The 23,504-nt window shown below is 41.6% G+C and overlaps 1 protein-coding gene across 1 annotated transcript in view; it reads left to right on the top strand.

Moving 5' to 3' along the window:
• The window catches only part of ADAMTS12 (ADAM metallopeptidase with thrombospondin type 1 motif 12), a 163,625-nt gene that overhangs the window by 131,449 nt on the left and 8,672 nt on the right, over positions 1-23,504 (top strand). The window contains exons 17-20 of the mRNA XM_062017960.1: positions 7,639-7,765; positions 14,905-15,115; positions 18,813-19,928; positions 21,323-21,475. Coding sequence (XP_061873944.1) covers positions 7,639-7,765; positions 14,905-15,115; positions 18,813-19,928; positions 21,323-21,475 — 1,607 coding nt within the window. The remainder of the gene's footprint in view (positions 1-7,638; positions 7,766-14,904; positions 15,116-18,812; positions 19,929-21,322; positions 21,476-23,504) is intronic.

Consider the following 23,504-nt stretch of genomic DNA (forward strand, 5'->3'; position numbering starts at 1 on the left):
GGTGTGGAGTCTCTTTCTCTAGAGGTTTTCAAAACCCACCTGGGTGGGTTCCTGTGTGACCTGACCTAGATGGACCTGCTTTAGCAGGGGAGTTGAACTAGATGATCTCTAGAGATCCCTTCCAACCCCTGCCATTCTCTGTGAGATTCTGTGGTAGTACTTACTCCCTGCCCAGACAAAAAGGAAACTCTGTCACTGATCTCCAATGCATTACTTGAACCGGAGGAGCTATGATATTACAGTGTATCCGCAGTCTTCTGGAGATACCCATACAATCTGGTTGTGCTCTGGGATATTGTTCTGTTATCTTGGTACAGGATCTGAGCTAGCTGGCTTCTAAGCACCACGCTGGCTAAGTGATATAGCAGGTTTGTGCCCAGAGTTTATATTCAGAGCACAAACACATCAGCAAAAATACCCAGAGCTTTGCTAAGTTAATAAAACAGTGTACCATCAAGGAAGACATGCTTGGAAAATAGCTCTCCATCCTTGCAGAAATTTGTAAACTCTGAAGTCTATCTGCATTTTGCCTGGAACATGGGCATTCTTGATCTAGAACCAGAAAGTCTTACACAGTTATGCGTTATAGTGGTTGGACTCAGGACTAGGAGACAGAGTAAAAGCAGAACTGAATGTTCCCAGTGGTGCTAGATTAAGTAACACACTTTTCTGATTTACATAGAACTTCTGGCTTTGAATGATGAGATTGATTTTATGTAAACATACACTCTGTTTAGATTTGGAATTTATTACTGTTGGCAGTAACAGAGCTGTTGTGCCAAATCTCATTCATTTGAAGAATTTTGAAAGGTTTGTAAGATAAAGTGCATTGAAGTAGGCAAGACCGTCATCTGCTATCAGTATGCTGCAGCCTTACTGAAGACAAGCCTACAGTGTGGGTCAAGGAGATAAGAAAAGTTCAGTTTATTTAGAATAAACGTCGTACTAAAATACCTTTGAAGGAATAGTGCAGTTATCGTGTAATCATGTAAATGATAAACCAGTAGTTTTCCAGGATAAAATGTGGGGCTAAGTGAACTATTGGGCTGCAGCCAGTGGAAGAAATTCATCCTTACCTAGAACTTTGTTTTCCTGGCAAACCTAAATCTGTCCAAAGATTTGTCATAGGGGTTCTCATCAAAACTGCTCAATATAGTAGTAGTAAATCTACAATACTAGTAAAGCATTTTGTCCTTTTGATGGCACAGAGATCATGGCAATGCAAACAAATGCTTTCTGGACCCAAGAGAGCGTAGCTAAGCTTAGGAGATGACAAATGGGACTACAAGCACAGCAATAGGCTGATGCAAGAAAGTCTCATCTTTCCTAGTAGGAAAAAATATGGGCTTAGCCCTGTGATATAGTTCCATATCCATGGAAAATATACCTGGAAAAACTCCCAATCATGAATAATGTCTTTGTAGCATGAAGTCGTCACTTCTCAGAACTAATCCAGGGCAGCTTCTGGAAGATTCTTGGGTCAGGGTATAGCATAGTGCTACTTTGAGGCCATGTCCTTCCCCAGCTCTGTTGCAACTGAGAATGAGAAGATAAAATTGTGTGAATGCTTTCCTTCATTTGCTTCACATCCCACTATCTTTTATGGTCACAAAGAGTGAGTCTGGCCAGTCTACAATAACAGCATTTAATAGGGAAAAAATACTGGCTGAAAAATGTCTATGTCTTCTGTATCAAATGTACCTATTAAGGGCATACTGGGAAAGAGAAAACACATTCATAGAGACATTGAATAGTTTAGGTTGGAAGGGACCTAGTTTCAACCCCTCTGCCATGGACAAGGACACCTTCCACTAGACAGGTTTCTCAAAGCCCCATCGAGCCTGGCCTGGAACACTGCCAGCGATTGGGCATCCACAGCTTCTCTGGGCAACCTGTTCCAGTGCCTCACCACCCTCACACCACCTTCTTCCTTACATCTAACCTAAATTTATCCTGTTTCAATTTAAACCCTTCACCACCTGTCCTGACAGTACAGGCCCTTGTAAAAAATCCCTCTCCAGCTTTCCTGTAGACTCATTTAGGTACTGGAAGGCTGCTGTATGGTCCCACCAATGCCTTCTCTTCTCCAGGATGAACGGTCTCAACTCTCAGACTTTCTCCATAGGACAGCTGCACCAGCCTTCTGATCATCTTCATGGCCCCTCTCTGTATCCAATCCAACAAGTCCATGTCTTTCTGATGTTGGAGGCCCCAGAGCTGGATGCAGAACTGCATTGGGGGCTGGAGTCTCACCAGAGTGGAGCTGAGGGGGAGAATCTCCTCCCTTGACCTGCCCACACTGCTTTTGATGCCATGCAGGATATGGTAGCCTTCTGGGCTACAGGTGCACATTGCCAGCTCATACTCAGCTTTTTCATCCATCAGTACCCTCTGGGTGCCAACCCTTCCCTTTCGTATGTCAGCCGCACCACACACCTCAGTGTCATTGGCAAATTGCTGAGTGGACCCTGGATCCACTATCTGTGTCACTGACAGAGACGTCCCCCAGCATCAGGCCCAGCATTGACCCCTGAGAAATGCCTCTCCTCAGTCTCCCCACTTGGACATTATGCTGCTGACCACAGCTCTGGGAGTGTGACCTTCTGGCCAGTTCCTGGTGCACCGAGTGCTCCATCTGCCAAACCCATCTCTCTGCAATTTACACACAAGGAAGTCCTGTGGGACACTGCCAAATGCTTTGCACAAGTCCAGGTAGGTGACATCAGTTGGTCTGTCCTTATCCACCAATGCTGTAACCCCATTGTAGAAGGCCACTATGTTTGTCAGGTACAGTTTGCCCTCAGTGAAGTCATGTCAGCTGTCACTTAATCACCACCTTATTGTCCATGTGCCTTTGCATAGTTTGCAGGAGGATCTGCTCCATGATCTTGCTCGGCACAGAGGTGAGACTGGCTAGCCTGTAGTTCCCTGTGTAGTAATAGTTCAGTAGTTCTGTTTATTTCCTTTTTAGAAAATCGGAGTTATATTTCCCCTTTTGCAGCCAGTGGGAACTTTACTGCCACAACTTCTCGAATATGATGGATAGTGTCTTAGCCACTTCATCCAACAGTTCCCTCAGGATCCCTGGATGCATCTTGTCAGGGTCCACTGACTTGTGAACCTTCAGGTTCCTTTGATGGTCTCATACCTGATGTTCTCATATGATGGGTAGTTTTTCATTCTCCCAGCTCCTGCCTTTTCCTTCTGCAATGTGAGCAGTGTGGCTGGAGATGTTACTGGTGAACAATGAGAGAAAAAAGTTGTGGAGGACGTCAGCCATGTTACAAGTAACCAGCTCTCCCCTTTCCTTCCAGAGACAACTCATGTTTTTCCTCATCTTGCTTTTATCACTGACACACCTAGGGAAGCTTTACTTGTTGCCTTTGATGTCGCTGGCCAGGTCGAATTCTGTCAGAGCTTTAGCTTTCCTAACATGATCCCTGTGTGCCACATTGCAATACCTGACATCCACTCACAATATAGAAAACAGTTCATTTCTTACATTGCAATCCATTTCATGGGAAACAAATACTGAGGGGGATAATTTGTAGTAAAAATTGTAAACTATGCTCTGTTCTTGTTGTAGGGCAGTTTGACTCTCTGCCTGATGTTTGCTTATGCAGAAAGGAATTGCTTTGCAGTCAGAATGTTTGCACACCAGGCAATGTCCTACAAACTGCCCCTCTGGCCAAGAACCTGTCTCCCCAGAGCCTGCTGTCAAGATAGCATGTAAAGCCCTTAACCTTTTATGTAGGAAGATTAATTTAAATGCCTCAGTGAGTTTGTTTCTAGAGCAACTACCCATTATTCGTCCTTTCAAATAATGGTCAATTAGAAATTACAAGTATAAGCCTTCGTCTTTGTCTAAAAGCTTTAATCATGTTTTTAGAACTACTTTTGAGTGGTAGTGAACATAAGAACCAAAGCGCAGCACAGCTGCAGCTAAGGGAGAATATTAGGCAACCTCAACAATTTATTTCTCCATAGATAACGTCACTAACTGGCAAATTTTCAAAGCTTTGCAAGAGGACTTAACTGTAAGATTTGTTTGGGGGTTAATTGTTATGTGCCCTCTAAATCCTTCACAACTATTATCAGTGCTGCTTTGCAAAATTACCTCCAGGGCTTCCTGAACTGAAATGTAGTTCTGAACTTGTAGCAGTGGTTCCAGAAAACAAAGGTCACTGTATTTTTCTTTGCTATTATGCATCTAAGTTTTATAACACCAAGAATGTAAAGGCTGCCTCTGGTATTGTGTACATAACTTGTGAATGCACTAAAATCTGTTCATTGAAATACCAAAGTGAACTCCCTGCAGGGTGTCTGATTTGATGCACAACTGTGACAATTATGTGTTTAAATTGGTTTTACAGTGAAATATGCACTTTTGCATACACATTTTCTATGTTTGCTTCTGGTCCTTCATTCCCATTGTTGTCAGCCTTAGTTTTGTCGAAACTTAGGGCTGTGTAGCCAGCAGGTTTCTAATCTCTTTCACAAACCTTGCATACCCAAACTCACTTTCTTTGCAAACTTAAGAGAGAAATCAGGAGCTGAGTGGGTCAGCCTGACATCTGTAAAGTTCAGCATCAAGGGTGAAGTGACACAGAGAGGTAGAAGCAATTTCAGAACAGATTTGGTGAAATCAAGAGCATTTTTTTCATCTGACTTTTGTCATGCTTGGTTTCTCTTTCTTTTTTTTTTTTTCCCCCCCAGAAATGTTTGTAGGGATTTTTTTTCACAGAGCTGAGGTGATGCACTTCTGTGTAAGGAAACAAGACTGTGGGAAGGGCACCGGTGCAATGAATCCTGAAGTGAGCAGAAAGGAATAGGATATTCCCACTTTAGAGGAAGAAGCAAGATCTTAGCAGTGGGGTTATGACAACAGTGTCCTGATGAGTACAGTCAGCTTCTTTGCGCATGTTGAACAGTTGTCAGTGTGGACTAGTTAGCAGTAAGGTCAGAGGAAAGTAGAACAGGTGAAGGGAGGAAAACAGCCAGTCTCTCAGAACCCTGTAGAAACAGGATTTAGGCTTCCAATTTTACTCAGTTTGTAGTTACATTTATAATTTTAAACCTGTGACTTAAACAGAGTATTGCACACTGAAGTGAGGTAATTGTGCAAGTGTTTGGTAGGGCAGGGTTCGATGGAAGTTGACTAGTTTTCTACTTTTGCAATGCTTTCTAGCTCAATTTGCACAAGCTGAAAAAAAACCAACTATGTTTTTTATGTCATTGTATGTATACCTGCATACATATGTGTGTATCAATATATGCCTGTGGGGTTCTTTCTGAACTATACACAGTCATTGATGAAAAAAAAAAGTGCATTTATGGCTTCTTTAAATCCATACATCCATTCCAGAACTTACCAGACTTTGAAGCTACAATGGGAGTTCACATCACTTCCACAATAAAAATTGTTTGTGTGAATACATTATTTTATTGTTGCTAGGGATCAGCAAATGTTTTATGAGAGTGTACAGACGCAACCCAAAACTTCTGCAAAGCTTTATGGTCTCTTTAAAGTGAATTACAGCAACTGAAATGATACAAAAAATTTATCAAAGAAAAAGAATTCTTCTCTTATTTGCACTTTAACAGCAACATGTCATGATTTTGAAAGGAACAAAAACATTTCTGTGAACTATGCCTCACAAAAAAGGTTGATTACTATTCCAGTTACGTTTTTCATAGCATAGAAAAGAACATTGCTTACTGGGACTCCTACATTGAGCTAAAAAAGCTTTCTGCTGCATCAAGTCCCCTAAAATCATGCAGCTACTTCGACATCATGTACCATGGAGCATGAATGCCTCACCAAAGAGTATTAATGAGAGCACAGGGGTGCAGTCTCTTCATCCATCCTTCTAGGTGAAACTAATCCTTCTTCTAGCAAATCTGCCTTCATGTAAAACTGGAGGAGACTCGGTCAACAAATCATGTGCAGTTGTCAGTAATTGTCTTACGTGTCTGTCATAAGTCTTAAAGTACTCTCAAAACTGTGACATTTCTTTTCAGTGTCAGAAACCTGATCTTAAGGTGCTAAAAAAAATGCGATGCAGATTTCCATCTGCTTGTATGGAATGACCCAAATATGCATGGGAAGTTTAACATTTCCTGTTGTGGAGGCCTTTTTCATTAACGTCTGACCATAACCTCCCCTTCACACATACAGTCTGTACTCATTTCTCCCACCAAAAGTTACGTCTGTTGTATTTGTAGCTTTGTATTTCCTTGTACTACAGTTGATATTCTCATTTTTTTCTCATTTAATTTCATAAAGTGACTTACTAAATTTTTGAAAGGAAAAAGAATTGAGTGCTGTGAAATTACTTCAAGTAAGATAACTATAATACTAGCATGAAATTTTAGGAAATATGTTTTAATGGACAAATAATGGGACACTGCTGTACAGAAAAACGTAAGTATTTGTAGGAAAAGGAATATTTTCGTATTTCCCAAGTATTTTTATCTATAGGTTTCCGCTCTTATCTTCCAGGTAGTTTCCCACACTAGTTACTAGGAGGTGTGAGGCAAGGAGAAACTTGATTTCTAAACATTCTGCAAAATAAGCTGACAACCCTGACACCATAATAACAGTCTCATTGCTTCCCAGGAAAAGGGTAAAAGTCATAGAGATACAGTGACCTACCTTATGCATATTAATTGCTGCAAATTGATAGCACAGTTAATTTAAGGAGAGTTAATAAGCAGAGTTTCTTCAGTCTTTTTAGTCCTTGGGATTTGTTTGGGCCTAGTACTCCTATTTTAATGCCTCTGTATCAGTCTAACTACACACCTTTCAAACTGTAATATTGCAACCTTTTATTATACTGGATTTGCAGCACATGACCTAACTCAAATTATTGAAGAATTGTGGAAGGCGGGCACCTGGACTGGCTTTCTTCAGATTTGTGCTAGGATAGTGCATCATTTTGGTTCACTTTTCTTTCTGTTAAACGCTTTGGAGATTTTGTAATGGAACTATTACAACACATTTCCAAAACTGTATGTATGAGGTGTGTCTCTTGTCATTACTGTGCTTTGCTTCTTGTGATAGTTTATTAATTATTGTATTACTATTGTCTTATTATATGTATTAGTTATTTAGAAGACAGAAGATTTTCTCCCTCGTGTCATGGCATCATCATTTTCAGTTGATTGCTACTAAACCTCCTAGAAGTGGATGAGCATTAAAAGTTGTAGCAGTAGTTTTGCTGATACACTTCAATTTTTGTTCTGCTTCTTCCCAGAAGTACAAAGCAAAAACACCTCTGGTGTGAATACCTGGCACTGGCAGGTTGCCTCTCATCTATGAGAAACTGAAGAACCATTCGTAGCCCCTTAAACCCACTCCAGGGCCTGTGGGAGCCCTTTCTGAGGCTGCAACTAAATTGAGATTAAGGAAAGTGCTCTGATCCAGAAAAGCTCTGCTCAACACCTTTTTCATCTTGATTAAAGGGTGCTCATACCTGATTTAGCCCTGAGTTCACAACTGGCTTTAACATCTGTTACTCTGTTCTGGGATGTGGAGCACAATCAGTGTGTACTTCCTGTGCTAGAGGATTTCTGCAGCTCATCCTCTGCCTGATGGCTTACTGCTAATTACGTGTGTGTCGTGTCTGTCCCTCACAGGAGTGCGGCGCCAGGTTGCCCACTGCATGCGGAAGGGCAGCGGAGCCATCAAGAGCTCCTTTTGTGACCCATCAACGCAGCCAAACGGGCGACAGAAGAAATGCCATGAGAAGGACTGTCCGCCCAGGTAACAGACACTGTGGGGGCTCTGGTAACGATAAATAGCAGCCTTATTCAGAGGAAAACGTTGGTCAGTATCAGATTAGTGTGGCATCTATGGCCTGCCATGGTGAGAGCTCCCAAGCATTTCAGAGTGAGGTGGCAGAAACCTAGGAATGAGCACTTTGTCAGTGAGGTGCCCTAAGAAGTTTCCACTGCAAGTTACTGAGCATTCTGTGCTGAGAATGGCAGATTGCCATCTCATCTCTATAGATATTCTTTTTGTTCAGTTTAGGTACAGGTATGTCTGAAAAACCTGTAAGTTCTTATTTATTTAGAAAATCCTATTTCTCTCTTAGTTCGAGTGATAATGTTTAAATTTGTTCCAAAAGATAAATTGCAGAGAGAGTTTTCTAAGCTTTTGGTGCTGTTTTCCAGTATTTTTTTATACTCCCTTGTCCTTTTTGTGAGTGAAGGTGTGTGGAAATCTGAGCATTTCCACTTTGTTTCTAATTATTCTACCTTTTTATGCTAGTTCTAGTTATTACACTTTCTTGGTAACATTATTTGGCATATTTTTATCACACTCCTTCTTTTTTTTTCCCCTTCAGTGAAGTGCAGCTTTCTTTATTCTGTGGTCACATGGGAATAATTTCTTTACTCTCATAACAGTGCTTTAATTTGTCTTCATATCTGTTTTTTCTATTCTACCATTTTATTGTGTAGGGTAATGAAGACTAACCACAGCAAACATTCCAGGTAACGTCAGAACTCTGGGCTTGTAAAATAGACACAAATTTCCTGAAATGGATCAATATTGGTTTTAGTTTCAGTTAGGTACTGGAACATCTTGCTTTTGTCTTTCATTATATTTGAAAGTTGTTTAGCATGCTATTTGCAATGGTATACCAGTCTAGTAATTCTAGTTTAATCAGAATCAAAATCCTTACAATGATTCCCTTAAAGTGCATTGTGTTACATTTGCCAGCAGTGACTTTGATTAAGTTTTAATGTAAAAATACCACATGGCTGTTGGTTTTATCAGTTGTTTCCAGATATCTTCACAACAATATATGATGTCTCCTCTGGGAATGTTTTGTTGGTTCTAAACAAAATCTGAGTGTTGGAGGAAGGTGTGATTATCCTATAGGGCACAATACAGGATAACTGTGTGTTTTTGTAAAGCTGACAAAGATCAGGTGTTCTTTGCATCTCTACACTTGCAGCTTCTATTGACTGTTAAAAGCATAAACTACCAGCATTTCATAATTCTTTGTAGATTCCTAGGAAATCTGCTAAACATAGATCGAAATTATTAACAAGTCAGCTACTTGAAGAGCTGAGGCTAACCAGATACATAGCATGTGTAAACTGTGCTATTTATTCCAAAGTTGAAAATGAGCTCAAATTATCCCATTTGTTCTAAGTGACTGTCTTACTCACACCTGCTCTTGAAAGTGAATGAGCAGAACTGGTCTTTTGAGCAGACTGTAGAATTATGTGATATGAGCAAAGCTCCTCTGAAGGCCAAGGAGAAGAGCTCTCACATGTTTCCAGCCTGAGTGATGCTTCTCAAGCTCTTTCTGCACTACAGAGGAAAGCACTAGTTATCCTTCTGAGGACAGCAAAATACTGGTAAAATGTAGGGCAGGAAACCCATGTGTATCTAGAAGTAGAGTCACATTGTGTATTTATTTTTCTCTCAATAACAGAAGATTGACTGTAGGAGTTTGACCAGTTGTCTAAGTCCCCATTCTGACTCTCAGCAGGGTCTACTTGCCCAAAGAAGAGTAAAGACAAGGCAAGCATAAATGATACATCTTTGAGCTTCAGATTGATTTTAATTCAAGGCTCTTCCAGAGCCTTTTAAGGCTTGTCTAATCAGCAGCCTCCAATAGACCTCTCTTCCAAGTGCTTGTCCAGCCTCACTCTGAAGCCTACTAAAACTTCTATAATATACAAATTTCTCATCAAGAAAGTTTGTTTGTTCTAAAGAAAGTCTGAATGTTGGAGGAAGGTGTGACTGTCCCATAGGGCATGATACAGAGTAACTGTGAGTTTTTGTAAAGCTGACAAAAGACCAAGTATTCTGTAGCAAGGTGGTTAAATTCTGTGCTACAGTTGAGGACAGTGCTATGAAACACAACACCACAAGAGACTTTTGGTTACTGCTGCAGCCACAGGACCAAAACTGTTAGAGTGTCTCATACTTCCAAACAGTGAACTATTGTCTTTGTAGGAACATCCTATCTAAAAAAAAAGAACGATATTCTCTTACATAACCCTCCCTCCAATGATCTGCTAACTCCCACTGATGAAAAACCTGCTACCATGAAACTACTAAACCATTAAATCAGAATTTGGTAGTATATCAAACAGTAGCTACAGGCAAAAAATGACATTACTATAATGTTTGTGACTCTCAGAAACCAGACCTTATCTCATTAATCCATTTCAGAAAGTTAATTATAAACTATTTAAATAACTTCTGAGTAGCCCAGATCTTAACATTCTTGTTTGTTAGCTGATTTGGCCTATGTTTATTTTTCCCACACTTTCTACTAAAAGAATCTAAAGTAAAACAAATAAAATACTGGAAATGTCGCAATACACGTTTGTCACACATTGACTCAGAACAAAATAAACATGGCAAGTTAAAATGTCATACAGTTCCTTATGTAAAACTTGAGTGATATTGCTTAGCAGGAGTGCAACGAGATTGTAGCATAAGTGCACACTTTTTTCTACGTTATGCTGTGGTTTCCAGTTACATTTTTCTTTAGTAGACAGGTATTTAGCTCCATAGATGTTAAAGGTAAAAACCAGTAGATACTACTTGAAGAAAAAGAGTGAGATTTTAACTCCTTACGGTGTTGTGAATTTTGCTCTTTCCTCTAAATAACATTGCCTGGAGCCTTTTTAAGCTTGACTACACCCTTGAACAGAGTAACCGTAAAATAGATTATTTTACAGATACTTGAAATCTCCTGCTTTTTATCTGTTCCTACTATATTGTCCTGCCTTCAAACTGCTTAGCAGACTCAACCACATAATAAGATTATCTATATCTGGAAAGGTGACAGAACAGCTCATCCTGAATGTCATCTCTAAACACACTAAGGATAAGACGGTCATCAGGGGTACTCAACACAGATTCACCAAGGGGAAATCTTGTTTGACCAACCTGATATCCTTCTATGAGTGCATAACCAGCTGGCTAGATTAAGGAAGAGCAGCAGATGTCATCTACCTTGACTTCAGCAAGGCTTTTGACACTGTCTCTCTTAACATCCTCATCAAAAAGCTCAGGCAGTGTGGGTTGCATGAGTGGACAGTGAGGTAGATTGAGAGCTGGCTGAATGACAGAGCCCAGAGGGTGCTGATCAGAGTCCAGTTGGAGGCCTGTGGCCAATGGAGTTCCACAGGGGGCCAGTCTTGTTCAACATCTTCATCAACAGCCTGGATGAGGGGACAGAGTGTACCCTCAGCAAGTTCCCTGATGACACCAAACTAGGAGGACTGGCTGATTCCCCAGAGGCTGTGCTGCCATTCAGCGGGATCTCAGCTGGCTTGAGAGTTGGGCAGAGAGGAACCTCCTGAGGTTCAGCAAGGACAAGTGCAGAGTCCTGTACCTGGGAAGGAACAACCCCATGCACCACGACAGGCTGGGGTTTGATCTGCTGGAGAGCATCTCTGCAGAGAGAGACCTGGGAATGCTGGTTGATAATAAACTGAACATGAGCCAGCAATGTGCCCTTGTGGCCAAGAAGGCCAATAGTATCTTTAATGTCTAGTGGTAGGACTAGGGGTCCTATGGACCTAATTTTCTAATAGATGAAAGCTGGAACAAAAAAAGTTCCACTGAAACATAAGGAAAAACTATTTCACTGTTCAGGTGAGGAAGCCCTGGCACAGGCTGCCCAGGGAGGGTGTGGAGCATCCTGTACTAGACCAGACAAGTGGATGGTAGATATTCTGTCATCCTTGATTTGCCTTTATTCCTGTTCAGCTGGGATGCCACAGTTCAGGAGTCCTCAGTGGAGACTGTGAATAGATGGGGGTGCCTGTGCTTCTGTGTTAAGCTTGTCACGCTTGAGTGTTTTAGGCATGTGCATGTGGTCTAGAGTGCAAATATAGAAAATGAACCATCGAAAACTCCAGTTACTGATAAGAATAAACTTTCTGTCAGAGCAAGTTTTTGTGTTTGTGCAGTAAACAAAGTGCCGGGCAATTAACTACTTTTCTCACCATCTGTTACCTGCACTGAATGAGGAAGGACTCTATAGAAAAACTTATATCACTTAATGTAATCTAAGATTGATCACAAAGGTGCAATAGGATATAATCTTAATTCTGAGATTTCCTAACTCTGGATCACTCTACCTTCTTCCATGACTTTTTAAAAATGCTTTGTGTGCAATAATTAATCATGTACCATTACTGCGGATCAAGATAGGTTCTGTACGAAGCTCTGATAGTTTATTGCTAGGAGTTCGGTATTTAAACCTACAAACTGATGAACAACACTCAGCCATTTGAAAACATTGAGGGAGGCCGTGTCAGCTTAACATGTCTTTAGCTTGAGATATGTGATGTAGTTCCATTAAAATTAATAGGACAATTAATGTACTTCTGAGTTGCATTTGTGCCAAAGTGTCAGTAGTTTTACTAGAGACAATAAAATTAGAAAGAAGATGCAAGAGATTACAACAGCCCCAAAAAAGCTTCATTCCGGTTGTGATAATGTATTTTTCAGTTTTTATCAAGATCCTGTGTGGAAGAGGCAGGGCACCAAGCAGGATTCTGACCCTGGACATCAGACAAGCTGACTTTGGCCACTTCAGAAATGTGCTTGAAAGGATCTCATGGGATAGGCTCCTAGATGGTAGAAGTACCTGAGAGAGCTGGTCAATCTTCAAGTGTCCCTCCCTCAAGCCCAGGATCAGTGTGTCCCCACATGTAGGAAAGCAAGAAAAGGAGGCGGGAGGCCTCCATAGATGAGCAAAGATCTGCTGGGACAACTCAGGCAGAAAGAGCAGCTCTGCAGAGAGAGACCTGGGAGTTCTGGTAGACAATAAACTAACCATGAGCCAGCAATGTGTCCTCGTGGCCAAGAAGGCCAATGGCAGCCTGGGATGGATCAAGAGTGTGGCAAGCAGGTCAAGGAAGGTTCTTCTCTCCCTCTCCTCTGCCCTGGTGAGGCCTCATCTGGAGTCCTGTGTCCAGTTCTGGGCTCCTCAGCTCAAGAGGGACAGGGAAGTGCTGGAGAGAGTCCAGCGCAGGTCCACCAAGATGATCAGGGGACTGAAACATCTTTCATACAAGGAAAGGCTGCGGGAACTGGGGCTGTTTAGTGTAAAGAAGAGGAGACTGAGGGGAGATCTCATTAATGTTTACAAATATCTAAACGGTGTGTGTCAGGAGGTTGGGACATCCCTTTTTCTGTTGTAGCTAGCAAGAGGACAAGGGGTAATGGGATGAAACTGGAACACAAAAAGTTCCACTTAAATAGAAGAAAAAACTATTTTACTGAGAGGGTGAGTGAGCAGTGGAACAGACTGCACAGAGGGACTGTGGAGTCTCCTTTTCTTGAGGTTTTCAAAGCCTTCCTGGACCTGACCCTGTGTGACCTGATCTAGGTGGACTTGCTTCTGCAGGCAGGGTAGACTAAACGGTCTGTTCAAAGGCAGGAACGAGAGAAACATTGCTATTACAGCAATGCCCAGGGTTGTGGTCACAATGGGATATTTTCTAGAGCATGTAGCAAAACAGACCGTGCCCAAAAAGGCTTCTAGGGTAATTTAAAAGGAAATGCTGTGTGTATATATAACTAAAGAAAAAGAAGGTAGGTGGAAATACCCCAGAGAAGACCAGATGGTTTCACAAATGAGCTGTGTGCATAGCTTGACTGGTCTGAGTCTTTTTTGGCATTTGTTTTTAATTATTAGGAGTAGGTAACAGTGCCTTCCACATCAGTGACAGCTCATTTGTATCTGAAGAACAAATCAATAAAGAAACAGAGATAGAACATGGAAACTACAGCGGAAAAGGGAGGAGGATTGTCAGCAAACTGAAGAAGCCATCAATGAGACAAAACAAGGAGCAAAAACTGTTACAAAACCTATTTTTGCTCTAAATTCATTGGCCTTTAAAGGAAAAGAAGAATGGTAGAATAGTGTTGGTAGTAAGATAAAAACAATTTTTGTTCCGTTTTTCTGTCTAAAAAGGTGTTTTATAAATCTATGACAGAATCATAGAGTGGTAGAGTTTAGAAGGGACCTTTAGAGATCATGTAGTCCAATCCCCCTGATCAAGCAGGTCCACCTAGATGAGATCACACAGGAATGCGCCCAGGCAGGTTTTGAAAAAACTATGGTATACCAAAGCAAAGGGAGCAGCTCTTTCCAGTAAGATGTTTCTCACTGGAAAAATCCTGTACTAGAGGAAACATTTCTTTCGTTGGGTAGAATAGCATGCTACGGAAGGCCATCTTTAATCAGGAGGGAGGCACATAAGTGGTTTGGTTTTGGTTTGTGGATGAACAAAGTACAGAAAAGTCCAGCCTAGTACAGACTCAGAGACTAGGCCTAGAGGTGCAGCACTGCAGTGCACTGAGCCCATGTGGGTGCACACAGCATAGCTCTGACTAGCCTGGTTTTCAGGGTTATGTTTTTAGTTGTTGGGGTTGTGTGCCTTCTTGTGGCTTCCTCTTCTGGAGGTAACAGAAGGCCAGTTTGAGCGCTTGTGAAGACTGGTTTCATGAGGGGTTCAGCTCCAGCTCTGTGCCATCATTGCAGATTCTCCTTTGTGTACATCTCTTTCTGTACTGATGTAGCAATAAGCAGACAAACAATAGGATAGAATAAATAGATTACTGAACTTGCAAGGAGTTTGGATTTGAAAGACCATCTTACTAGATATCTATTCATTGTGGAATCATAACACTTGATGCCTACTGCTGTCTGGGAATCAGCATCATTCCATAACTGGCTGGTACTAGATCACAGGACAGATGGGAAAGCTTGAGTGATCTGGACTTCACATGAGAAATACATATCTGAACCCAGAATTTAAATTACTGATCTGCTTTTAGATGTAGTCTCTGACCTTTTCCTTAATGTTCTTATGACGATTGCTTTCTGATGTTTCTTCCCTCCTGGTTTTCAGATGGTGGGCAGGAGAGTGGCAGAAATGTTCCACCACTTGCGGTCCAACAGGCCAGAAGAAGAGAACTGTACTTTGCATCCAGACAGTGGGATCTGATGAGCAGGCGTTGGCTGTCACAGAGTGCCAGCACCTGCTTAAACCAAAGACCCATCTGTCATGCAACAGAGATGTCTTGTGCCCATCTGACTGGACAGTAAGCAACTGGACTGAGGTAATTTCATGTCAGCTCTACTACTGAACCTTTTTTTTTTCAAAATGCCGTATTACAGACAGTGGAGAGGACAAATAACCTGCCTTTTTCCCTTTTTTAGTTGTTAATGTGTCTTCACAAGTCCTGTGTGCTGAAGAAAAAAAGCTGATACACTTTCTAAAGACCTCATCAGGTGTTGTGTGTTAACTGTTTCTAGAAGTCTGGCTTGCTAAGCTTTTGAGGCTGTAGAACAGAGCGTGCTTGCACGCAATAAAGTCAGTACAGTACTCATTACTGCTGTGGACCTGATGAGACAAGGGCCCTGAGTCATATCTGTAGGCCTAAAAAGAAGCATTTTTATGTTGTTTACATTCATATCTCTTGCATTCATAACTCTGCTCTTTTTGCCATGGCACACAAGTTTTTACCTCTGGTATTCACCACTAGAATACCTATATATCTTTCAAAAGTTATTTTAAGTATTGTGCAATTATTTTACTGACAGCTGATGAACTGCAGATTATGAGGTCATCAAAAAGGTGGCTGCAGTATACTAAAATTGTTTAAACAACATATTCCACAATACTCTTTAGTGTTTATAGGGAGCAGTCTATTGATGTGCTTTGTCATAGGGTTTAGTCTGTGAAAAGACCTGAAGCCTGTTAGCTTTCTTTCTATTAGGATGCTGTTATCTACAGGTGTTTCACACCTTAACTTTCCTTTCAAGGCAAGGAGAATTCAGGGTCCCTAAGAGGCAGACCAATCTACTTCTCCATGAAAACTAAAAATGCACTAAGATATTTCTTCTGGAGTGAAATAGGTTTTGAGTCAATTTAGTTGTCATGATTGTCAGCTACACTGAAAACACATGCACAACAAATACTTTCCATTTCAGTTGGCTATAAAAATTAAGTTTAATAACTTAATAAGTTCTAAATAAGTTTTCAAAATTTCCAAGGCCAGTGATCTGGATACAAGAGTTTAATGCACCATAGCAAGTTTGCTATGAGTTATAGGAGGACTGGACTCTCTTGAGGGAAAAGAGGCCTTGCAGAGAAATCTAGATAGACTGGAGCACTGGGCAGTCATGTATGGGATTGAATTTAACAAGAAATGGAGTAATGCTGGGGACCATTGTAATTTGGGAGTGTCTGGAGAACAGCCCTGCAGAAAGGGATGTGGGGGTCCTGGTCAGCAGCAGGCTCAGCAGCAGGCAGCAGTGTGCCTGGCAGCCAAGAGGCAACCCACAGCCTGGGTGCAGCGCACACAGCAGAGCCAGCACCCAAAAGAGGGGGAGGGGGGCTTCTCCCACGGCATTCAGCGTTGGTGCGGCCTCCCCTGGAGTGCTCTCTGCAGTTCTGGGCCCCACAGCTGAAGAAGGACGTGAAGGGCCTTGAATGCCCCCAGAGTAGGAGAAGGAGCTAGAAGGTATGTCCTGTGATAGTGGCTGAGGACTTTGGGCTGGGCTGGTTTGGAGAAAAGGAGGCTGAGGGGAGACATCATTGTCCTTTACAGCTTCCTGAGGAGGTGCTGAGCTCTTCTCCCTGGTAGCCAGTGATGGGATCAAAGCTGTGCCAGGGGAGGTTTAGACTGGCATTGGGAAGCATTTCTTTACCTAGAGGAGCGTCAGCCACTGGAACAGGCTTCCTAGAGAGGTGGCCGATGCCCCAAGCCTGCCAGTTTTTAAGGGGCATTTGGGGAATGCCCTCTTTTAACTTCTGGTCAGGCCTGAAGTGGTCTGACAGGTGGACTAGGTGGTTGTTGTAGGTCCTTTCCAATTGAAAATATTCTACTCTACTCCAGTGTTAATTCTTTCTGTTTTGAAAACTCTCCTTCTCTCCTAACTCCTTCTTTTTTACCAAACTTCTTGTCTTTGAGAGCAGATTCAGGTAATGAGCTGGTAGAATTTTGTGACAGTATTAGCTAATGAGTAATAGCAGACAGAATAGCTAATGAGTTCAGTTTGTGCTACTCACAAACCATCATCACCATGTTTTAACTGCTGTGAAAAAATAGACTGATTACATGGCTATCAATACAATTACAAAGAAATGGCATGCTGTACAGAATACAAACAGTGCTCATTTATTGTTGGATTGTATTTGCAAGTTACAGGATTGTCAGGAGACTTGTAACTGCAGAATGTTCTTTATTAGTGAATGAAAGGGAGAGATTTTACACAGGTAAAACCTTTTGCTCTCGACTTAAAATCATTCTTCATCTTATAAACGGGATGTACCTATTTAGGCAGATAATGAGGATAAAGTGCTGTAGTCGTTTGGAAATATCTTTTTAGTACATGGCCATAATCTAAAGCAGAGATTTTCAAAGCTAATTCTGGGAGGCAGCCATTACTCCAAAAAGTTAATGAGAATGAGTATTGCTTTTGACTCACACAGTTGCTAGTCTAAATTATCTGACTGGCAAAGTGTGACACAATAAATATGTTCTATTTCTGTGTAAGCAATGACATAGAGTTAATAGTTGCTGTCTTCCACAGTAACAGATTCAAATTGCAGCTGATGAGAACTTGCATAACTCTGCCTGCTTTAAGTATGCTATACAACTGGAAGTGCAGGAGGACAGGCAGAATAGCTAATGAGCTTACCTACTCTGAGGTAGCTCTGCTTTCCTCTCTGCTCCTGTTGCTGCAGAGCTGATGGTATTTTACAGATAGCAACAGCAGAGAGAGACCCGGTAACGCAAGATCACTGATGCTTCTACTGTGTTGTGACCTAGACTAGCTCTCAAAAGGGTTAGATATTCCAGGAGTTTTAAAGTGCTGGCAATAGGAATGTTCATCACTTCGTGTTGAGCAACTGTCTAGACTCAATCACATCATAGGAACTTTTTCAAGTAGATTGTATATAACATCTCCATTCCTACCCAGACAGTCATCCAGCTTTAGTACCTCACACCACAGAAGTGTGTTGGAATTTCATAAAGTCCTCAGGGGAGAGACAGTTGCTGAAGGTGTGGCTGTGCCTGTGGGGCTGAGGATGAAAAATATCACAGAAAAACTTAATCTTCTTAGCTTCCAGCACCCTTTATATGAAATGCATGTATGTTTCATATGAAACAGCACATCCGTTTAAATAGAAGCCAGATAGGTAATTATTTTCAGTAGTGTGTAATTTAGGACATGCTAGCAATCATGCTAGCAATCATGCTCGCATGTAGTTGTTGCACAAAAACTGAAAGCAAAATGTATTTCATAAAGTCAGGAAGACTCTCTGAGCTGCGCGACCTGCGTGGCTGTGTGAGTAGGCAGCAATGAGACAGTGAGATACATTTTTGGTTGCAGGATTTTAATCTGGTTTTTATAACCCTGGTGGAAAAGGTGTTTGGCTACACAGTGATTCACTGAATAAATAAAGTTCTGTAATATTACTTTTCTATTTTGTCTTTATCATGTAGTGTTTTTTCACTGCTGTTTCCCCAAGGTGACATTTATTGTTCCCAAAACTCAGAAGGGTCTCTATGACAGCAGAACGTCACTAGGATGAAGGCCTTGTTCCTCAGGAAAAGCTTTGTTGTTGATTATTTATAATGGTGCCTCTTTGTTATAAACAGATGCCATTCGATAGGTTTTATTTATTTAATTTTTGATTTTATTTTCCTTTTTTAAAAAAAATTATTTATTTATTAACCCTTAAGATTCTGTGATATGGGCTGCAGAATGAAAAAGGGAGATATATTGATTCTGTTTCTTTTGCAGTGCACAGTTACTTGTGGTGGTGGACTAAGGACTCGTAATGTCACTTGTGCCAAAAACAATGATGAGCCATGTGATGCTTCCAAGAGACCAAATTCTAAGGCCTTGTGTGGTCTCCAGCAATGTCCTTCTGCTGGAAGATTTCTGATACCCCCGTTGGCACCCAGAAGAGGAAAGATCATAATCAGAAAAACAAATACTAATCCCAAATGGACTCCTCCTCGAAGAATACCTATGCCAAGCCCAAAGTCCCATACAACAACAAAAATACCCGAGTCTGAAAGTGTCACTCCCTGTTTGCCCACATCCTCTGGTTTGGGTAGTGTGTCAGAAAAAGGAGCAACAAATAACAAAACATTGCAAAATAATTTTGATATTTACAATCATCCAATTGTTTCTACTGAAAATAGTTCACATCAAAATACTACTTCATGGCCTTTCCATAATAGCTCAAGTACTAAAATGATACAGCGTGTGGAAAATATTTCTGAAAGTCAGACAGTTTCTACTGTTGAGAGTGAGGTGCAAAGAAGTGAGGACACTCCTGTCTCCTCTTTTACCAATAGTCCAGAAATAACTTCCAGCTATGATTATTTAACTGAAGAATCTAATGACATTGATGGATCAGTTGGAGGCAGTGAGAAACCAATTGATCTCCTTTACAGTGCAGAACTCCATCCTGAGATCAGCACCAGGAGCACAACCTTAGATAGTAGCTCTTCTGTCCTTCAAAATGAGAGTGTGACTTCTCAGCCCCTCCCAGCATCCCATCGAGAACCTTCTGCACTCGTTCCTGTTAGCAGAGCAGCAAAAGGACTGGCATTTCCAACAACAGCAAACTATATCAGTCTGCAAGTTGATGTGCCTGTTGCAGAAGCAGCTACCCCACAAGCTTTGGTTACGGTAACGCCCACAGTGTTTGGTCATGTACCAAGAGACCAGACTGACAACAGAAGAGAAATAACCCCCAGCACACAGTCACCGGCTGTCGAACATGCTCTCAGGAACCAAACTGCAACATCTGAGGGTGTTTTGAAGAACATCACACCAAATAGCCACCTAATAACATCCAACAATTTGTTTGCTGATGCCCACTGGATAGTAGGCAACTGGAGTGAGGTAAGTTATTTTTATCTCATAAGAAGTGGAGAGTGTAAACAGCTGTCTGAACCACTGCTGAGGAAACAAGTCTTGTCAGTTTGTCATGATTATCTGAAATGAGTAACATCCATTCAAATGAAGTACCTGTCACACAAAAAAATTGACTGCTGTTATGTTCTAAACTTCACTTACATAGCATTTCTCTCTAAATTATGTGTGTTTTCTAACTTAGTGTGTATCCACCATTAAGCAAATACCTCTGAACTCAGAGCAGCATTGTGTCTGATAAAAACAGTTTGAATATACAAAGCAAAGATAAGGATATTAGTCCAAAGTTAAACCGATATATCTGGGATTCATAATTTGTCCAGCACATCTCCATAGGGAGACATTAGATCAGGGAGTTCTGCACAGTTTTTTGAAGCTTCGGTGATTGTATCTTGGAACTGGGTTGTAGCAGTGGTAAACTTAAAGCATTTTGTCTGGTTGTCATACCAGCAACAAAAAGCTCTTCTTTGGAACCTTAAATAAGACTTCAGTTAAATCTTCTTTTGAACAACCCCATGCACCAGCACAGGCTGCGGTTTGACCTGCTGGAGAGCAGCTCTGCAGAGAGAGACCTGGGAGTCCTGGTTGATAATAAATTGAACATGAGCCAGCAATGTGCCCTCGTGGCCAAGAAGGCCAATGGCATCCTGGGATGCATCAAGAAGAGAGTGGGCAGCAGATCAAGGGAGGTTCTGCTCACCCTCTATTCTGCCCTGGTGAGGCTTCGTCTGGAGTCCTGTGTCCACTTCTGGGCTCCCCAGCTCAAGAAGGACACACAACTTCTGGAGAGAGTCCAGCACAGGGCCACCAAGATGATCAGGGGACTGAAGCATCTTCCTTATGAGGAAAGGCTGCAGAAACTGGGGCTGTTCAGCCTGGAGAAGAGGAGACTGAGGGAGAATCTTATTAACATTTACAAATATCTAAATGGGGGATGTCAGGAGGTTGGGACATCCTTTTTTTCTGTTGTACCTAGCAACAACACAAGGGGTAATGGGATGAAGCTGGAATACAAGAAGTTCTATTTAAATATAAGAAAGAACTTCTATGCTGTTGAAGTGAGGGAGCCCTGGCCAGGCTGCCAGGGAGGGTATGGAGTCTCCTTCCTTGAAGGTCTTCAAGACCTACCTGGACACGTTCCTGTGTGAAATATCTAGGTGAACCTGCTTCTGCAAGGGGGTTGCACTAGATGATCTGTAGAGGTCCATTCCAAACCATACCATTCTACGATTCTATGATTCTATGATTTCAAATGACTTAGGTCATCTACAACGTGTCCAATTATATTTTGGTTCCTGGATTACTTCCAGAAGAACTTACTAACACTGAGTTTGCTCCTGGGTTTTTCTGTCCCTTTTGTCCAGTGCTCTACCACCTGTGGAATGGGGGCTTTCTGGAGACACGTGGAGTGCAGCAGCAAGAACACGTCTCACTGTCAGCACATGAGAAAGCCTGATCCTGCAAGAAAATGTTATCTGCGCCCTTGTGCTATCTGGAAAACAGGAAATTGGAGCAAGGTAACTTCATCCAGAGCTGTGGGTGAACAGTAAGCTTGCTAGCTACAAAGAGTCGGGACTTACTTCTACATGCTTCATTTTAGAAATAATTATTTACTCAGTAAATGCATACATGATTCCCAGTTGACCATTCAGCACTAATTTACTAATTTCCTGACTAAGTTATTTATGGAAACGCATCTGCTGTGAATTCTCTTCTTCCTGTGTGATGTCACGCTCATTAACTGTTGTCTATGGAGTTAAAGCAGGATTATCTACATTCTGTGGAGATCCTAGGGCAAAGCTGTATATATTTGCATTTAGCATCTTTTTGATCTCTGCCTCCAGAGGCATATCCTAATTTTAGAAGCAAGTGGGAATTTGAGAGAGCTGTCATCTTCCTATTCACCCTTGCCACCACGTATTATCTCTTATGTGAGACTGTCTGTTTCCTGTCAATGTAAACTCTTCAAGTGTTACATTACAAAAACTAAAGAAAAATGTGCGGGGGAGAATGCTTGTGATGGCTAGGGTCTCCTTTGGTCCTAGTTATGTACGCAGACCTGGTCAAGAGACAGAATAGTGTCCAAGGTGGTAAGTGGAACCCAAGGAATTGCATTTGAGTTATTTTCTGGTATTGTAGGATGTGTGACGAGTACCTGGAAAGACTTCAGTGACTTCTTGGAGCTTATTACATTTTGTCTTTATGCTGTCTAAAATTGGGGCTTCAAACAGCAGGTTATTTTTCAAGACTCAAAAGAGAAAAACTACAAAATCCTATTTGAAATAATGTTGGTTTAATAAAGAACAAGATAGATCTCTCAAACTTTCTGAATATGTGCACTTTTTTAGGACAGTGTTCTTGCCATTGGACTAGAGGGCAGACTCATACAAAGAAAATGTTGCAGTTACAAAATCAGTGTTATATTATTGAGCTCTCTGACATTTCTACGTGAAATACATGCCTGTTTAGAAAGCCCAGGAGAGGCCAAGGCATTAAATAACCACATTTAAGCCTTTGAAATTCATTTTAAATGATATACAGACATTCTGCAGTCCAGGTTGCAGTAGGGAGTATTTCACCTCCACTTTTTCTTCATAAATATTATTGATCCTGCAACAAGTTGCTTGGCAGTTTTGTGACAGAAGGTACCTAGGAATCAGATTTAATAATAAAATATTATAGGAAACAAATATTTTTAAGTGTCAGTCTGAGAAAAAGAGCTTTTCTTAGCAGATTTGTGTTGTGTTAGCCACCTTTGTTCTTCAGCAATCAAACTATACAAACTTGTATTTACGATTTCATATATAAAAATGTCCAGGTTTGTTTGGTTTTGCAAGTGGCAATTGCAAATCTTTTTCACCAGCTTCATTGTCTGTCTCTGTACACACTCCAGCACCTCATTTCCCTCTTTAGTGAGGGGCCCAACACTGAACACAGCACTCAAGGTGCAGCCTCAGCAGCAAGGGAACAGTCACTGCCCTGGTCCTGCTGGCCACACTATTTCTGGTGCAAACTAGAATCTCCTTGGCCACCTGGGCACACTGGTGGCTCATGTTCACCTGCTCTCAATTAGCACTTCTGGGTTGTTTTCCACTAGACAGCTTTTCAGCCACTCTATCTACCCAGTGTTGCCTGGCATGGTTGTGGCACAAGTGCAGGACACAGCACTTGGCCTTGTTGGGCCTCATACAGTTGGGCTCAGCCCATTGCTCCAGACAGTCCAGATCCCTCTGTAGAGTCTTGCTGCCCTTAAGCAGGTCCACACTGCTGCCCAAGTTGGTGTCATCAGCAGAGTTACTGAGAATGCACTCAATCCTCTCATCCAGATCATAGTAAAGATGTTAAACAGACCTGGTCCCAACACAGAGCCCTGGGGAACACCACTGGTGGGTAGATGCCAATTGGATTTAACTCCATTCCCCACCACTCTCTGGGCCTGGACATCTAGCCAGTTTTTCACCCATTGCAGAGTAGGTCTATGCAAGCCGTGGGCAGGCAGGAGGATGCTGTGGGAAATCATGGAATCCTAGAATGACAAGGGTTGAA

The sequence above is a fragment of the Colius striatus genome, chromosome Z, assembly GCF_028858725.1.
Source record: "Colius striatus isolate bColStr4 chromosome Z, bColStr4.1.hap1, whole genome shotgun sequence".
Classification (NCBI taxonomy): Eukaryota; Metazoa; Chordata; class Aves; order Coliiformes; family Coliidae; genus Colius; species Colius striatus.